The sequence below is a fragment of the Coturnix japonica genome, chromosome 3 (genome assembly GCF_054131305.1).
Source record: "Coturnix japonica strain WE chromosome 3, WE-NBRP24, whole genome shotgun sequence".
Taxonomy (NCBI): Eukaryota; Metazoa; Chordata; class Aves; order Galliformes; family Phasianidae; genus Coturnix; species Coturnix japonica.
Window position 1 is genome coordinate 28884386 of NC_140665.1, and position 17856 is coordinate 28902241.

Consider the following 17856-nt stretch of genomic DNA (forward strand, 5'->3'; position numbering starts at 1 on the left):
ATTTGTGCATCTAGTGGCAAACTGTGCCTTATGTATTTTCCATTTAGAGTTTATGAGGCATTAAATGTTGTTTTGAATGGCTGTAAATAGCATTTAATACAAAACCATGTAAAATAAATAACTTCAGTGATAGAATAAGTTGTGTGATATTGCCAGGGTCTTTGCGGAGATGTAGGCTTTTAACTGCCTTAGGTGTATTACTGAGTTATGGAATCCCTTTGATTGTTTTATGCCACCTTAAAAAATAACCAAGTACTTCCAAGAGCACTACTATAATTTTTTCAGTTTATTTGAAATCATTTTTAATTACAAGACTTTAGTCCATTGATGAATGCTACAATACACTTTCTATTTCTCAGTTATTATTGTTCTTGTTACTGTAGGTCAGAACTTGTCAGCAGTTATTGCGATTCTCCTTTCTGACTTTCTGAGCTCAGTGGGATAATTTTTAATTTGCAGATTTTTCTGGAGGAGTCTCTTGCACTGAAACTTTTTGTTTCATATGCAGGTCGGTGCAGTGCACTGGGTAGAAGTACAGATTGAAATTCTCTGCAATGAGAACATTTCTAAACATTCAAATCCAGAACGTGGATCAAATATGACTTTTCTCCAAATTTGAACTCTAAATTTGCAGTGAACCTAGGAGTAAAGTTATAAATTAGAAATAAATAGTACAAAAGTTATCACTTTTTAAACACAACACTGTCAACTGGGATTTCACAAATGTTTTTGCAAGAAAATGGCAGCATTTTTCTAACTGTCCAAATTATTTTGATAATGATTATTCCAATTTGCATTGTAATGACTTGACGATATTTTACTGCTCTTGCCCATAGTATGTGAAGATTATTCCTTAAATAAGAATCTTGAAACATTTACTTTGTAATAATGTGCCACAGTATAGAATTTGTTTGGCTTATACAAGAAAATTAATTGTTTTCTACAGGACAAAGTGTTTTAGCTGAACTTTTAGACAACCTTGCCAACAATGTGCTTTCATCAGTGTTCTCTCAATTCTTTTACTCTTAAATTTGTTGTATGTAATGTGATAAATATATATCAGTTTGCAGCTAAAGAAAGACTATTTAATAAAATTGAGACATTTAAGGAAGTGTAGATGTCATAACTAAATATTCACAAAGCATACAGAATCTTCATTACTGAACGTTTCTCCACTCCATCAAGCTTACAGTGTTTCTTGCAATGTTTTTCTGATATTAACATTGCTTAAATCCCTTATTATATTTCTATCTTTCTCCATCATATTACCTACAGGCTGCAATATGCGTTCTTTATCTGTTTTATGCTCATGCTGTAAGATTGAGATACAACCTTAGTGCTTCTTTCAAGCTGCTAGGATACTGTTTTCCAAATGTGATTTTTTTTACTATTCTGTATACTTCTGTATTTTTTTTAAAGTGGACTTTATAAACCAAAAAATTTCCCCTTCCCAAGAGTTCTAAAGGTCTATTCTTATATGTTTTGTTGAGCTGTACAATTCTTCTGCCTCTTAATATAATGGTAGAAAACTACTATGAAATTGCCATTAATTTTGGTTAACAGACTTCTGTCTGGAAGAAGCTGTAAGCATTATATCAGTTTTTGTCTTCCAAACCTAGTTCTGCTGCTTATTCAAAGTTAAAGCACTGTTAAAATGGGTAAATGCTTCACAATGTGTATTACATATGAGAAAGAGTGATTCACTGTTTAATTTAAGCTCAGATGTGAACTTCATTAAGGCTTTATGCACTTAATGCAATTTTTTTCCGGGGGGGGGGGGGGGAGGGGAGGGGAAAAAGCAATTTCAGAGGGTCAGTTCAGGTTGCATATTAAAATTAGTGTCAGTGATGGGATGAATGTACTATAAAATTCTGCTTGCAAAGCTGACTCTTTTCTTCAATACAGGCATGAAACATGAACATTATATTCTCAGGTCATCACTGCAGGAAAAAAATTATATTTTCCTAAACCCTTTTGCTCTTTTGGATCACACAGTGGCAAAAGTGTAATGTATCTTTCTTTGATTTTCTTCTTCAGAAAGGGTGGAGCATTTCTACATGCTTTGCCATTCAAACATTCCTGGTGGTTCTATTTTCAACTCAAAATTTTTAGATTAGTAACAGATGTGCCGATTATTTCAACTGAAACAGAGTGGAAGTTTTTATACTATACTTTGAATAGTTTTTAAACTTTTACTAATTATCGAACCCTGAATGCTAGCTTGTGTTACCAGCCTTCAGTGTAAGCAATGTCTTATACCACAAAAATCTCACTGTAGTCTGGAGAAGAAATCCTGAAATGATAAGCATCTCAAGAGGTGCAGCAAAACGTAGTCCCAAATGACTTCAAAATGCAGTTTTTTCGTGACTGATTAGGACCCCAACAAGGTGTAGCATTCCAGAATCGCATAGCATAACTTTTAGATATGCTTTGTTATTATGCATCATCTTCACCTGCACCGAAACTGCAAAATATGTAGGCAGGAAAATAGTTTGCAAGCTTTGTAGGTTTTTGGTAGTGGTGGTTCATTGTGAAAAATTGAAAATTCTTGCACAGCAAAACTCCCAAAAGACTTCAGTACTCCTGTGCTCAACAGATTTGATTTCTCCTTTGACAGAGGGAAGGGATGCTATCTAGGGGGACAGCAGCTCTGAGGAGGAGGATTTGGGAATGTTGGTTGATGAAAGATTCAATATGAGCCATCAGTGTGTGTTTGCAGCCAGGTCAACTGTATCTGAGGTTGCATCAAGCAAAGTGTGACTGGCAGGTCAAGGGAAGTGATTCTGCCCCTCTGTTCTGCTTTTGTGGAACCTCATGTAACTGCATTCAGTTTTGGAACCCCCAGCACAGAAGGACATGGAGTTGTTAGAGCAGGTCCTAAGGAAAGCCACGAAGAGGGCTAGAGAAGCTCCACTATGAGAACAGGCTGAGAGCTGGTGCTCTTAAGCCTGGAGAACAGAAGGATCTGAGGAGACCTCATAGTATCCTTCTAGTACCTGAAGGAGGCTTTTAGGAAAGCTACCTGGTTTAGAGGGAGGTGTCCCTGCCTGCAGCAAGGGGCATGGAACTAGATGATCTTACGGGTTCCTTCTAATCTGAAACATTCTATGGTAGCTCTGAAGCAGGAACGCAGGTTTGTTTGTTTGTTTGCTTGCTTTTTTTTTTTTAATTTATTTTTCAATAGTGTCCTTAACTACTTATTCAGATTTACAGATAATTCAGCAATGAGAACTGGTAAATAATACAGATCAGAATGCTTTCCTATAGGATTCTGAAAAAAGATTTGAAGGCCAAATATGGCTTGACTTTCTGGTGCCAGAAGGAAATAAATCCCTTATTGAAAGTCTTAGTGGCTGTTTTTGTGGGTACTACGTCTGATTCACCAAAAGGGGGTAACTTTCACTGAGGAACATATAAGACATGTAATTAAGAGTCCCCAGTTTTTCTCTTCCCAGACTACTGAAAATATTTTATACAAAGTCAATGTGGTATAGAACTTACTCAACACAAGCTTTCAAATTTTGTTCCCCTAAAGTGAAACCTAATTAACTTTCCAGATAAAAGCTTGTCAGTACTTTTGTGAAAAATCCTTTCCTTTTGGTGAGCAACAGAGCATAGTCTGCCAGCTTCTTTGAGATGCCTCAACTGATTTGTCAAAAATGGGATTAAAGAAATGTGAAATGTCTGCCTCTTATTCACTCTGAAGCAGTTCCTGGTTTTTTTTGGTTTTGTTTTTTTTTTGAGACAGAAGGAAAGATGTCACTTGGATGTCAGGAGGCTTTTGAAGTTTTCAAGCAGGACCATATTGATAGTATAACCATTAAGGACAATGAACACCTTCTAAAACAGAGGTGAGTATTCCAGTAAGGTACAGCTGGAGAGAGGCACCTGAGAGTTCATTATGAGCCCGGATAGGAATGCATAATTTTAGATTGGGTGTCCTATGCTTCTACTGAGAATTTGGTGCAGAAACTTAGCCTTTTCTTACAGGGAGATTTCTTTCTTGGAGGTTAGCAAGTAATGACAGAATGAAAGTCTGAAGAGAATACAAAAATGGCATTAGTGATCTCAGTGTGTCTGTCCTCTGTTTTTATTCATCTTATCTTTGTAGCCCTGTTGGAGCAATGTGGTAAATGGCATTCATGATCATGAATTATTTAGAGGAAGCTAGATTCATGTGACTAAATTGATTACTGTAATTTCCATTGTCAAAAATGCTTTACTGGCTTCAGCACTGAATTGGACAGTAAAGCAGGAGATGTTTAACAGATGCTTTGGTCTGTTGCTCCTAACTTGTTTGCCAAGTGATTTTAGGTTCTCCAGTTTTGCACTCTAAAATAGAAATAATACTTTATCCTTCCACATTTGTTGTTAACAATAGAAAAGCACTTCAAAATCTTCTGGTGAAGATGGTGAGAATGATGAAATATTAACATGAATTTTCATGTAGCAGATTTTACATATCTCAAAACATCAAACACCAAGACTTGTTGTCTGTATAAAAGTACTGTTTCACTGTCAGTTTTGCAAGCATTAATCCTTCATGTTCTTTAAGAGAAATATGACATTTGTAGCTTAGGCAAAAGCAGATCACTCAGTGTGCCCTTGTAATCTGATTAGGCTTTACCTAATTTCTTTTATGTTTTTTCTTGTTTTTTTTCTCTTTTTTTTCCTACAGTTTTCTGACTTAACAGGTATAAAAGACATTGTTTTAAGGGTCATTGAATCAAATATTCATTTATTTCCTCAAAACTCAGGCAATAAATAATCTCCTCCCCATCTTAGCAAGATCATGAGTAAACTGCAAATTACCATTTTTGTGAGCTGGTTAATTTTCTATCCAGGTCTATCGCTTTCAGCCACAGGTGCATAATTGACAAATTATTAGATGCACATAAAATGTTATATGTGTAAACTGGGTATTTAGTAATGTCTTTGATTAATAGATGATGCCGTATGAATCTTGCGCTGCAATTTCTCTTATTGCTGTCTAATAAGGAAACACTTAATGGTTATTGCATAATCATAGGTGTGTAGCAGCTCTGAACCATGTCCTGAATTTCTTCTAGTTAGCCAGAATTCTACCACATTTTTTCTGACAGTTATTACTATTGAAGTAAATCAGTGTATACTTTTGGTTTCAGAACACGTAATAGAGATGTGTAGAATCCACAGACTTCGACTCCAGAATTTCTTACCCTAAAAGATGAAGAACTTCAGACTCATGCCTTTGGTAGCCCCTCTCTAATTTGCAGCAACTGATTGATGAAATTGGTGCTAATGCTACTTAAAAACAAGAAACAAATTCTCCCATGTCATTTGCAGTAGATTTTAGTGAGATATTTGTAGCTCTAAGTATTCTGAGTTCATTAAAATGGATTTATATAAAGTCCAGTCTGTAATTTGGAACACAGCCTCTAAACCACCAGTTGCACAAAAACTGGATTATCCAGCCAGTGTTCAAATTGCACCGGAAGACGTGTGTGGATACCAGATGTTTAAAGGTTACCGTAACTTCCCTTTACATAGAGATTTCTCATGTTAATATTTTTGTTTATGGTTACATAACCACTTTTGTCATACCAAGAACAGAATTTGGTTCAGAAAGTACTTATTTTTAGCCAGTACTTATTTTTCCTCTGGGTATTTTGGGTAGAATTTCTCTGGCTGTTATACTGTTCTTGTATTAATTGAATTGTGATTTGTCCATGAGCATAGTTCTAAGTTTGACAGCAAAAGTCACAACTGTTTGTCAGGCTGTGAAATTATTGACATATATTTACTGTGGCCTTGAAAAGTGGCCTTCTAAAACAGAAAAAGTGATCCATAGCTTAGTTTGTAGTAAATAGGAAACAACTCTTTCTATTTTACTCTTGTGTAACTACTGCAGTGTTCCTTAAATATCTATGCTTATGCCCAGACAAAATGGGACTGCATAAATTTGAACATCCTACACCTGACCTTCAGAAGACTTAATAATGTCCTGTTACTCAGTAGTCATGTTAAGTGTTGCTTCTCTAAGGAGAAGAAAATGTCTCAATTTCTTGTGCAACAAAGCTAGAAATCTTCCTAGCTAAGCCACTCCAGTGCAATATTGTATACTGCACAAAGCCTTTTAAATTCCATTCTAGTCAGTATTTCCAGTAGTAAAATTGTACTAAACTCCCAGATGTGATGTAAATCTAATTTCCACTTTGATGTTCTCGATTAATTTTTTTTCCACTTTCCTCTTTCCTTGCTTTTTGTGTCTCAGCTGCTTAGCAGCTAACATGTTTATTTCAGTAGCTTGGTAGCTATGCATGAGTTTCATGGAAAGGATGAGTTTCACTTAAGTCACTCAGTTTCTTATTAGAAATGAATGAATGTTTGTATGTTTCACTAAATATCTGCTGTCTTATTTGAATTTGTCTTGTTCTACGTTGTAAGCTAGAGATTTGTCTTTCAAAATATTAAATTTTTAATTACTGACCTTTGTTTGAAGAGTTAAAGCTTTCCAAAATTCTTGCTTCATTACAATTCTCTACTCGTGCAGGATACTCACAGACTCTTTAAACTAACAGTGTAACTGTTTACTTATTTTTATTCATACCAATATGAACTTTATGGGACATCTTTTTTCTCAGAGGTGTATCAAAAGTAATCCTTTTCTTTCAATAATAGAATCAATTTTTATGTCTTTGTCTTGCTTATTTAGTTTGACTGTGATTCATAGCCTCTGATGGAATTTCTTGGTCTTTTATAGACTAATGCCAAGTTTTAGTTTAAGTAATAGTGCCAGTTTATAAACTGTGGTGTTTGAGAAACAGATGTATAGCCCATTCAGCTATTCCTGTTTTCAAAGCAACTAGCTACAGATACAGGCTGGACAGACAGCTGTCTTCAACTTGTTCAACTGAATCGTATTCTGTGAACATGAATCAGTGTCTAAAGGACTTCTGACTCAATAGTTAATTAATGAGGCCTATGGAAGCTGAAGGGAAGAAAGAAAGAGGTGCTTTTGTTTGTTCCATTTAGGTCTGTACTTGCTTGGGTATTTTAAGTCTGAACTAGTTCTAATGATTATATAAGCATCTCACAGATACTTCAAAGGCTTCTGCTTTCCTTATGCAAGATATAGTAAGTGCTGAGGAGTACCCCAGCTGGAGCTATTTAGCTGTGTTAAATTCAGCCTTGAAAATAAGTGTTCAGATATGAACGTGATTGCCTGAAATTCCAGCTCCTTCCAGTTTCACTTGGGAGATGAGCTAATTGAGTGAAGGCAGTTTTCCAAGACCAAATTCCCAGTGGGATATTAATATCTATTGACTATGTTTTGCCATTGTTTGAGTTAGACAGAAATACAACTTGTGGATCTCCTTAGTTATTTTGTTAGACCAAGACCCATCCAGGTCAGTCACAGGATTACTAAAAAATTGCATATTTCAGTTCTGTTTCCATGTTTGACTTGCAGAGATGAAAATAACAGTTCAGACTTTCTCATCAAGCCTAACATCACATAACAAAGGTCACAACCTAGCAAATTGTCCTTCTACATTTTTAAACTATTAGTATTTCTACTGTTACAATGAATTAAAAATTATAATCCTCATAGCAGAATACATTTAGCATATGAATGCCTGAAATAAATGCCAAAAATATAGATTTAAAAAATATAGAAAAATAGAAAAATATAGAAGCTAAAAAGAAAATCCTGATCATTGGAATAATTAATGTGCCATGTGATGCTCTTAATATAATCTGGATGCTGTCACTGAATTATTTTACACATATAACTGCTGGAAATTTTACACAATACTGTTCAATTACAAGACAGAAACACAGTCTTGGCTCCCTAAGAACTTGCAGTATCACCAAATTTGCAGGTGAGCAAGACACTTTCTCGATATGTATGAGGGCTGCTCTGGAAGAAATGCTTTGTGAACTTTTATGGAGACCCAGCAGTGGATATGAGCATGGTGGGTGTTGCTTTTCAAAAGTGAAGACAGTGACAGTGGGTCTTCATTTATGTAGATATTTATGAGCACAGCATGCAGGCTCTTGTTTGGCAAAAACACATAGCTAATGGTGACTATGTTAAATAATAGTGTTTTTTAGCTGAGAATTTGCTCTGTCAAATAGTGTTATTGTGCTCTTTCTAACTCTTGTTTCCATGGAAATAAATAGGAGATACTAATTTCAGAGAGACCTACATATACAGTTTAAATTACTTCACTCTTAACAATTTGGGGTGTATGTCTGTGCTGTTATTCATAATATTTTGCATGGAAATGCAATTTTTTACATTCATTAGGTCACTTAATCTCTCAGCATCTCAGCTTGTCCTTTTTAAAGATTCTTATAACAATACCCATGGATATTTTGAGGACTGTTTCGCTGACATTATTCAGTGCTTTGGAAATGTGAGTCTGTAAAAAGTGATCATCATATTACCTCTTATCAAGGATGATTTCAGATGAACATTTTTCTCTCTATGAATAATTTTCTACTTAAACTCAATCAGTTATGGATGAAAAAAAAATTACAATAAAAGGCATGTGAAAATTCTTCGCAGTATCAAAAGAAGGGAACTGAAGAATGAAAATGGATGTTTTCAGGAGAATTGTAGTTACCAGTAGTAGACTTGTCCAGACTGCCAGATTTAACATCACGACCTTTGTAGAAAGGATCAAGTGATGTTTATTTGACACAAGTGGTTTTCTTTTACAAGCACACACTAAAGGAATTTGTGAGTAGATTAGTTCAGTAGACACTGAGAGAAGAACCAGCAACTGAATCACCAGCAGCATGTTCTGCTGCATGCTGTGCTTCCTTTGGTCTCTCCTCCAAGAAATGACTAAGTTCGTTTTTCCTGTCAAAACACCACGCCAAGATGGAAAGGCCTCATTTTATGCTGGGATGATAGAAATGTGATATATTAAGTAAAACAAATATCGTATATTACAAAAGGCAATTAGAAAATTTCTGGAAAGAAAACACAACATTTAGTCTGTTCCTATCCTTTATTTGCAAAAATTACATTCCTCTATGATGAAATATACCAAAGGAAATCTCAAATTAAAAATAAATAAATAAATAAATAAACAAATAAATAAGATATTATTAATAATAATAATAAAAGCTCACTTCCAGCTTTAATTTGAGGTCCAGTTATCTGAATATTATAAGAACATATTTTCCAAATCCAGATTTATTGATTTGTTTCCATCCTTCTTACTTGGGCTTTTGTTTGCTTGTTATTAGTATATCTTAGTTTGGCATGATTTAGCTTGTATCAATATTGGTCCTGATAGTTTAAATATTTGCATTCACGAGAAGACTAGCTGTAGAACAGACTACTGTAGCTTATTCACACCTTATTTTTCTGTTTGAGAGGTTTCTTAATGATGGGGATGTGCATGTTCACACAGCACAGATAGCAACTCTCAACTATATGCATATTATAGTTTTAAATGTTTGTTTTCCCAATGAGAAGTTTAAATATGCTGTTTTCCCTTTGTACTTTTTTTTCTTTGTGTTCTCTTTCTATATAGCTGTATGTTATAAAAAATTGCAGTTAACTTATCATATTAAAATTAATATTTTAGTATTTCTAGCATAATTTATTGTAATAAATTAATATTTATATATAGAAAGACAGTCTTCAGATTGAAATAACATTTTTAGTCAAATAAATTTACTTTTCTTTCTAGCATACATATTGGTTGTATTTGAAATGGTTACTATTAGACCAAACACTTTTTGGATGGAAAATATTTTCCAGCCTGTTCTTTTTAAAAAACAAAAAATAGTCCTGAAGAACTCAGTATTCTGTGATAAACAAAGTTTTTGACTATTTGTGCTTCCTGTATCATTGTGTTAACAGGTATGCAGAAGCTAAATGTCTTGGAGAGACAATAAATGAAGTGAGGAATAAAATAAGTGAGTACATTTCAGTTTCATTTTGCATCTCTAGCTGATGAAATCACAGCATTGAGAGAATTTAATTTCTAAAATAGGTAAATCAATGTATTACTAAGATTTCCAAAGAGATAAATTGTTAATTTATGTTATCAGTAATAATTTTATATACCAGTTTTAATGTGAGTGATGTGAAAATGTGATTATTGCAAATAGCATTATTGCAAATAATGTGAAAAAATAGATCTGTTATTTATTTGATAGGAAGTCATAAATATAGCAAAGGGAGAAGTTAAGATATTACTACTGTATTTCCTGAAATTCCTTGTAGGATTAAAGGGTCCAAAAAAAAAAACATTGTTCCAAATTTTAATATCTATGGATGAAGGACTGTATTTTATATGTAATTTCATATCGCTTTTGTTAGAAGAAGCTTTCGTTGTTTAATTACTCCTCTGCACTTCCTTCATACACATTAATTGGAATGATTAAGAGGAGTCCTGCAGCTTAGTGGGGGAATTCTTCATTTTTCATTGTATGGTGCCAGCAGCATGTATTTGTCTTCCAAATTCAAATTATTCGAAGCCAAAAATCACCTAGAGATATATGGAATGTAAGCTATGTCTTATCCAGTCCTCCTTCTAGCCCTTGACATCTTCCTAGGTAATTTCTGAGTTCTGTTGAGTTCTGTGACCTCCTTCCTAACAACTGGCTATACAGGCTCTATATCACTGTGAAACATACTTTTTATCTGTGGAGATCAGGTTTATGTCATTTTGTACGTAGACATTCAGGTGTACCAAGTCTCTTCCAGATTCAAATACACACTGTGAGGAATGAATTTTACAGGTAACTAGGCATTGTGATGTGGCTCCCAGTTTCTACCTCCTTCCTCTGCAGGTGGTATCAGCAGACATGGGCAATAAGTCATCATCATCACTTCTTGTCTCATAATAGCAGTTGATTGCTGGAAAAGGACAAAAATCTCAAAGCCTTCTTGATGACTGCTCTATACTTTCACCGTACCCATGATTTTATTCTCCACGGCAATGAACTGTCACATCTAGATTCTGGTCGAAGTTATTCTTTGGTACATTACGCCTTCTTGGAAATGCTATGCAGTATTTAAAATTATGTGAGATATGTGGAAATTTCAGCCATGATGGCACTGCACAAGGATGTTTTGAAAGGATGCAGAACCAGAGACATCTATTGAGCCACTGTTCTGAACACAGGGTTGTTTCTACAAGACAAGGCACATCTGATGAACCATCAGATCAACCTCTTCTTTTCCTCTCCTTCTGTCCCAAAGCCATATTGTCCTGATTTAATTCTTTCTCCTGGGTTTATTCATGTGTGATAGGAAGCCCAGATGAACTCCTGGCAGAGACTGAGGTAGAGCCAAAGTCAGCACTGGGTGTCAAAATTCTTTCTCTTGCTGAAGATGAAACCCATTTTAGAGCAAGCATAGAGAACACCAGCAATGAGCAGTCATGCTCTAGCACAGAATTCTTAGTGCCAGAGGCTGTGATGGTGATGCTTGAGGACAGGAGCCTAGCAGCCACCTTACTTGCACCTTGAATTTATAAGTGGTCTCTTTTTTTTTTTTTTTTTTTTTTTTTTCCTTTTAATTTCACTTGTAAAATGGAGAAAGCCCTTTTGTTTAATTTATACTGTAATTTTTCTGTATAAGCAACAGATTCCATCCACTCTATGCAGATTCTATATGGATATGCTGATCTCTGCAGATTATGTAGTGCTTTGTGGATTGTTGTAAAGCACCAGTGACTGAGGTTTGAGAGTGATTGTATCATATAATCTTTCCTTGAATCCTTTCTCTGCAAGGTTATGCTGCATGGCAAATTAGCACTCTGATTAATATACATAGTGTATTTTATTCAGATGCTTTCTTCTCCTGTCCAGCCTGATTTTAATCACAATTGTAAATAAATCTGCCTATTAGCACCAATCTAAAAGTTATTAAACTCTTGCATCAAGAACACTTTCTGGCTTATTCAGCTTACCAAATGCAATTGCTCTGGTTAGCATAGTTTAGTAGCCTCAAAAAACATTCATTTGTCATGTTCATAGTATGCATAACATTAAAGATACTAAGTAAGGCTATTAATCTGCCACATTTTTACTGAAAATATGTCAGGAAAAATAAGAGTCCTCTGCATCCTGCAACTAGATCTTTCATTTACTTGTATTGTTATTTTGGTTTCCTTAAGAATTCCTGTCTGCCTTGTGCACAATCAAGAACAGATCCCATCAATATCAGTTTCTTCTATTTCTAAGCTATATTTAATAGTATAAAACTATGCACCACAGAGGTCATAAAGCACATTTCATGCAGTCTGATTACATTCTGAGATAGTGAAAGCAGTTGGCTGTAACTTGTGTGTCATAAATATCCTTTCATTCTGACTGGAAATGTAAGTGTTTTTCAGCACACAGAATAATCTATCCACTTCTCAATTGCATTAGCATTTCAAAAACACTTCAGGAAGTTAAAGCTGGAAAAAGGAATCTGGAATGAGATTTTCGTGGTAGGCTTTTGCTGATGTTATTGCTTCCATAAAAAGATTAAGGAAAACATAGTCTAGATGCAAGTTGGATGTTAAGTGTAGAGTGACTGTAACATAAGAAATGAGACATTGTGGCTAGCATGCCCCTTTGCTACTATACCACATGTTCCTGGATTCTGCTTCCTTTTATGCTTAAGAGCATTGCGGTGGATGTGGATATTTTAGAATTATTTTTATGAAGAACAATATGTGTCTCTCAGATTTTTCATCATGATTACTTTTCATCATGACTTAGAAATAAGAAGGAGAATTTTCTTTTAGGATGAAAGTTTTATTCATCTATTAGTCAAACAAATAGATAAGTATCTAGATAGAAAGATAGATAGATGGGAAGAATAAGGGACAAGCTTTTCTAGCCCAGGTAATTTTAGTGATTCATTTAGTCCCACACTGTCAGACAAAAGATTTTAGACACAAGTAAGGGAGCAGAGAGTTTTGGTGCCAGGACTGAGGAGCACTTATTTTTCAATATGTCACTATGTATCAGTGGCAAGGGCAGCTTTATAAGCTTAGTCTTCTTCATTCAATAATATTACTCATTATGAATAAAGCTGACAGTTCAGTTTGTAATAGAAAGCAAAATGTCAGAAAGTTAGAAACTCTCTGAGATAAGAGAATTTGTTTGTGTTTAAATTTGCCGTTCTTTCCACAAAACCTAATAATCTTTCAGATGAAATTCAACATACCTAACTCGTGTAAATTAGTTTATGCTAATTAATAAGTGCTAAGTAACTTTGGAAATGCTGTCTCTGTGTAGTCACTGCAAAGCTCTCATTCAGCTCATTCATCACTCTACAGGAGAGGTACTGTAGACTGCTGAAGATGTTGATAAACAGAATGTAATGGACAAAATAATGCATATATGCATTTCAGTTTATGCAGGTCCTTGTTGTTCATTAATAACATCATGGAATACATAGGAAAGTACTTGAGAAGAAAGTGATGTGGAGATACAGCATCACCTTGTCATGGCTAGCAGGAATTTTATTTTTAGGACACAGTTATCAACAAGAGCTTTTTACATCATTACCAAGAACACTGTTGTTACTAAAGAGAAAAAGTCAACATCTGAACAAACTGCTAAGTATTAAATACCAACAAAAAGCCCCAAATGCTACTATATGGATTATACAACAAAGAAGAGTTGGGGGGCATCAAACATACTGTTTTCAATGTAGGTTAAAATGATACATTCATTCAGAATCTAGTGACTAAAAATATTGCTCATACACAGGAATGTGCTACATATTAGTTGTGATTAGGATTAGTAAACAGTTCCACTTCGTCTCTGTAAATGTCTATTTTGGAATATTTATACCACTATTAGGGTTAGTTTTTCCCTGAAGGAAAAAAAAATTGTACTAAATAGTATTTAATACCCAAAGGAAAGCAGCTGTTGTTTTTTGTCTGTCCAGAAATCATCTAATGTTGTTATTGAAGCTGAGAGAGAAAGAGCAAACTCATGTGGGAGTAATAACAGTGTGAGGAAACAGGCACTCTTGGAATTAGAAAGGGTAGGTGGGTGGATTATGCGCACATGATGTTGACGATGCAGCTATACCCACAGGAATGCTGTGATGTTGCACTGCTCTGCCTCATTTTAAGCTTTGAATTTAGTGCACAGGACCACAGGATACCAAAATCAATGACAGTGCACAATGAAGTAACGTTCTTGTATTACAAAGCAAGATTATTGAAGGGTCTTTATCCAATTTGCTTGCTAAGAAAAAAAAAAAAAAAAAAAGTCCTTATATATCACAGTTCATGAAGTGCTATGCTTAAATGATGAGGATTATGGGAGAGTGTTAGGACAAGAATCAGTTAAGACAGTGCTTAACTGATTCTGATTCACTGTCTTATACGTTGCACTGTTCTTCCTGTGAATGCAAAGTAAATATAAAATCTATTCAGAACCTAAATAATGTAGATCTTGTATTTGTGATCACCTTTTCTCTATGTACAAGACTATCCATTTATGCATGGAAAGTATCAATAAGAAACAGGGAGTGGGGCAACTTGGAAGAGAGAAAAAATGCTTCCTTGTAACAATAGGAATGGTTTAGTGTATTCTACGTTGATTTTATTTTAATTTCATTTAAAATTTATTTAAAATTTGTCTTTATTTTAATTTAAAATGAGCAGACAAGTTGTAAAAGTTGAGAATTAAAATGATGGTATAAAAGAAGACCACTGATGGCAAGATTTTGATTTGAAAAAGGTATGTAATCTGTGATTACAGCTGCTACTTCTGTTTAATAACTTCACTCTGAAAACTTCTAAGCATTCTTGTCTGTCTTCAAAAGTTTACCTTCACATGTAGGCATAAACTACTTACTTTCAGGAAGGAGAATCTATTGCTTGAGAATTAGAGTATCAAGGATGATTCTAGGAGTACTGTGCATATTTTAGGCCATGATATTATGGGTTGAAAGAGTTGAGGGAAGTCATTAGTTAGTAAAAATCTTTTTTTTCTTTTTAACTTCTGCTGAATAAGCAGGTGTACTTAGGAAGGGTATGATTCTTCTATTGAATAAAAAATCTGTTCTTTACATGGAAGTTAACTCAATACACTGTGATAATTTGGTATACAAAAACAAACTCCTTCAAAATCAACCCAGACTTTCTTAAAGCTCCATATTATAAGTAGTATTATCTTTTAATTTGGTATTAATATAAATGTTCTAAGTGGACACTCATTTAGTCACCAGACATTGTTTCAGCCATGAACAAAGTGAGGGTCAAATAATGCATTTCATCCTTCAGTGTAACACTTTGAAATATTTATCTTTTTATGGAAATTAACACTGAGATTTCAGAGCTGCCGATTAGCATCATACACCATTCTAGCTGAATTCCAGAAAGTATCAAGTGCTTACACAGTTTTGTATCGATTGTGCATACACAGTGAATTTCAGTGGAATTGACTATGGCAGATGAAAAAAAAGCAGAGTTGGGTTCTTAAGGAGCTGACTAGCTCCAAGAAAAAATTAAGAAAACATGAAAAGGTTACATTCCACAAGCAAATCTGGCTCAAATGAGATGCAAACAGCATATAAGTGAATGAATTCAGTATGAAGATTGAATGAACAGATAACACAATAGTATCATTCCATTCTATTCATTCTTTAGGTGGCTTGGTATTAACTGCTATTCTTAGCAGAGACCTTAGAAGTCTGTGTAGCTTAAAATCTTGAATTCTTTACTGAAGAAAAACTTTAGCTGAGGTTTGTTTGTGTTGTACTATAGTAAAGGTAGAAAAGACAATTCAGAAAATATGTCTGTATTTTGCTTTGTGGGTATGTTTTGTTTTGTTGGGGGTTTTTCTAGATGATATAGGACAATCTGAATTAGATATAGTTGTAATATAAAAAGTAGAATAAAATTGTAATGCATACGTCATCTTTATGTTAAGAAATATATTGCAATATATTGAACTTCACTCACAATTTCACCGCTAAGGCTGCTCAGCATTGTGCTGGCCTTGAGAAAGCCAACCTGGCTGCATTAAAAGAAGGATGGCCAGCAGGTTGAGGTAGGTGATCCTGCCCCTCTACTCTGTGCTGATGAGGCCTCACCTGGAGTATTGCATTCAGATGTGGGGTCCTCAGTACAGGAGAGACGCAGAACTGTTGGAGTGCATCCACAGAAGGGCTACAAAAATGATCCATGGAATGCCTCTCCTACAAGGCTGAGAGAGCTGGGGCTGTTCAGCCTGGAGAAGACTGCAAAGTGACCTGATAGCAGCCTTCCAGTATGTAAAGGGGAGATGCAGGAAAGGAGGAGACAGGCTCTTTAGCAGAGTGGTGACAGAACAAGGGGAAATGGTTTCAAGCTCAAAGAGGGTAGGATTTAGGTTAGATATAAGGAAAAAATATTCTACAGTGAGGGTGATGAGGCAGTGGAACACCCTGCCAGGTGATGTATTTGGTGCCCCATCCCTGGAAACTTTCAAGGTGAGGCTGGATCAGGAGCCGGGCAACCTGATATAACTATGAAGATATAACTATAACCTGATACAACTATGATGCCCCTGTTTACTGTAGGGGAGTTGGACTAGATGGCCTTCAGAGGTCCCTTCCAACTCTAAGGATACTATGATTCTAACTGAAATTATTTGCAGAAGATATTGAGAAATTAGGAGCAGCTGATCTCAAGAGTCTAAGCTTCTTTGCAGGTGCCTAAGGAGGAATGTTGATTGTGAGTGAAAAAAGAGGAAGATGTTGAGTGGATCTATGGTTTCACAAAGTTGGAAAAAAAATCATATAATCTATCTAAAAAAATAGATTACAGTGTAGGTGACCTAAACATAGATTTATTTAGCAGATTTCAAACATATGTCAGTTACTTGTCTTGTGCAGTGTCCAAACAAGGATTTTCAGTGGGCTGGAGTAAATTTCCATTTGATAATAGGTGTAGCTCATTAGGTACAGTAATCAGTATGTAAAAATACATATGATAGGAGGTACTGTAGAGAATGGCAAAGTAGTTTAAATAATAAAATCTAATTTTGTGACATCCTAAATCTTCAGATTAACGTAGTTGGTATTCAGGAATGATCCAACAGGTATCCAACAGTAAAACTTTTAAAAGTTTTGTTTTATTTTGTGGACAAGTATTTCACCCTACAGAACTACTGTGTACTTAACATAAAACATTATGCAGCACTCTGTGTCGATGCAGAATAACTTGTCTGATGAGGATGTGTTTTGCTTAGAGTCCATTCCTGCCATAGAGAATCTTCCTGGGGATCAAGCATTAACAGACTTGTCAGCAGCTGGTATTAAAACTAAGGGTGACTGTTTTTTTTTCTCCAGAGAAATCTGAGCAGTGCATTGAATCTAACAAGCTTGGGATATATTGGACATGTGCAACATGGGAATTGTGCAGCACATGCGATGCAACCCATCCAACTCTTCTTGTAGGTACAAACTAGTTGTATGTGCCTGGCGAACTTCTATAAAAACAGCTCAGTGTTATGCTGTATGAATGGTGGGTCCAGGATTTCTGACTTCCTTGCAGCTGCTGCACTAGCTGGACTGCTGAGTACCTTAGAAATTCTGGACAAACAGACAAGTTAGTTATGTAGAACAAGCTGGGACAGTAGTTTACCATGAGAATTAGTAGATTTAGAAATAAGCATCTGTGGAGAAGGCAGCTCTCTGAAAAATGAGTCTGTATGCTGCTTCACCACTTCTCTGCCAGCACTGGGTTATATGTGGAAAAAGACAGCCTCAGTACAATTAGTCTCCATAGATTTCATCTCTCATGGGAAGCTGTCTGCATCTTGCAAATATCCACTGCCACACTGCCTGTCCTGATCTCAGGACACAACTGTTGTGTCAGAAAAAGGAACACCAACAGTATTTCTAGC

General features: G+C 35.3%; 1 protein-coding gene across 4 annotated transcripts in view; it reads left to right on the forward strand.

Annotated features, from left to right (window-relative positions):
• KIF6 (kinesin family member 6) overlaps positions 1-17856 on the forward strand; it is a 121419-nt gene that overhangs the window by 67508 nt on the left and 36055 nt on the right. For 3 of the 4 annotated variants that reach the window (XR_014944664.1, XM_032443231.2, XM_032443233.2), the window contains 2 exons: positions 3749-3851; positions 9863-9918. Coding sequence is in view for 3 of the 4 variants with exons in the window: in XM_032443231.2 (XP_032299122.2) it covers positions 3749-3851; positions 9863-9918 (159 nt within the window). In the remaining variant the exon portion in view is untranslated. Of the gene's footprint in view, positions 1-3748; positions 3852-9862; positions 9919-10797; positions 10945-17856 lie in introns of those variants that run through there. The other variant, XM_085543161.1, reaches the window with a different exon arrangement.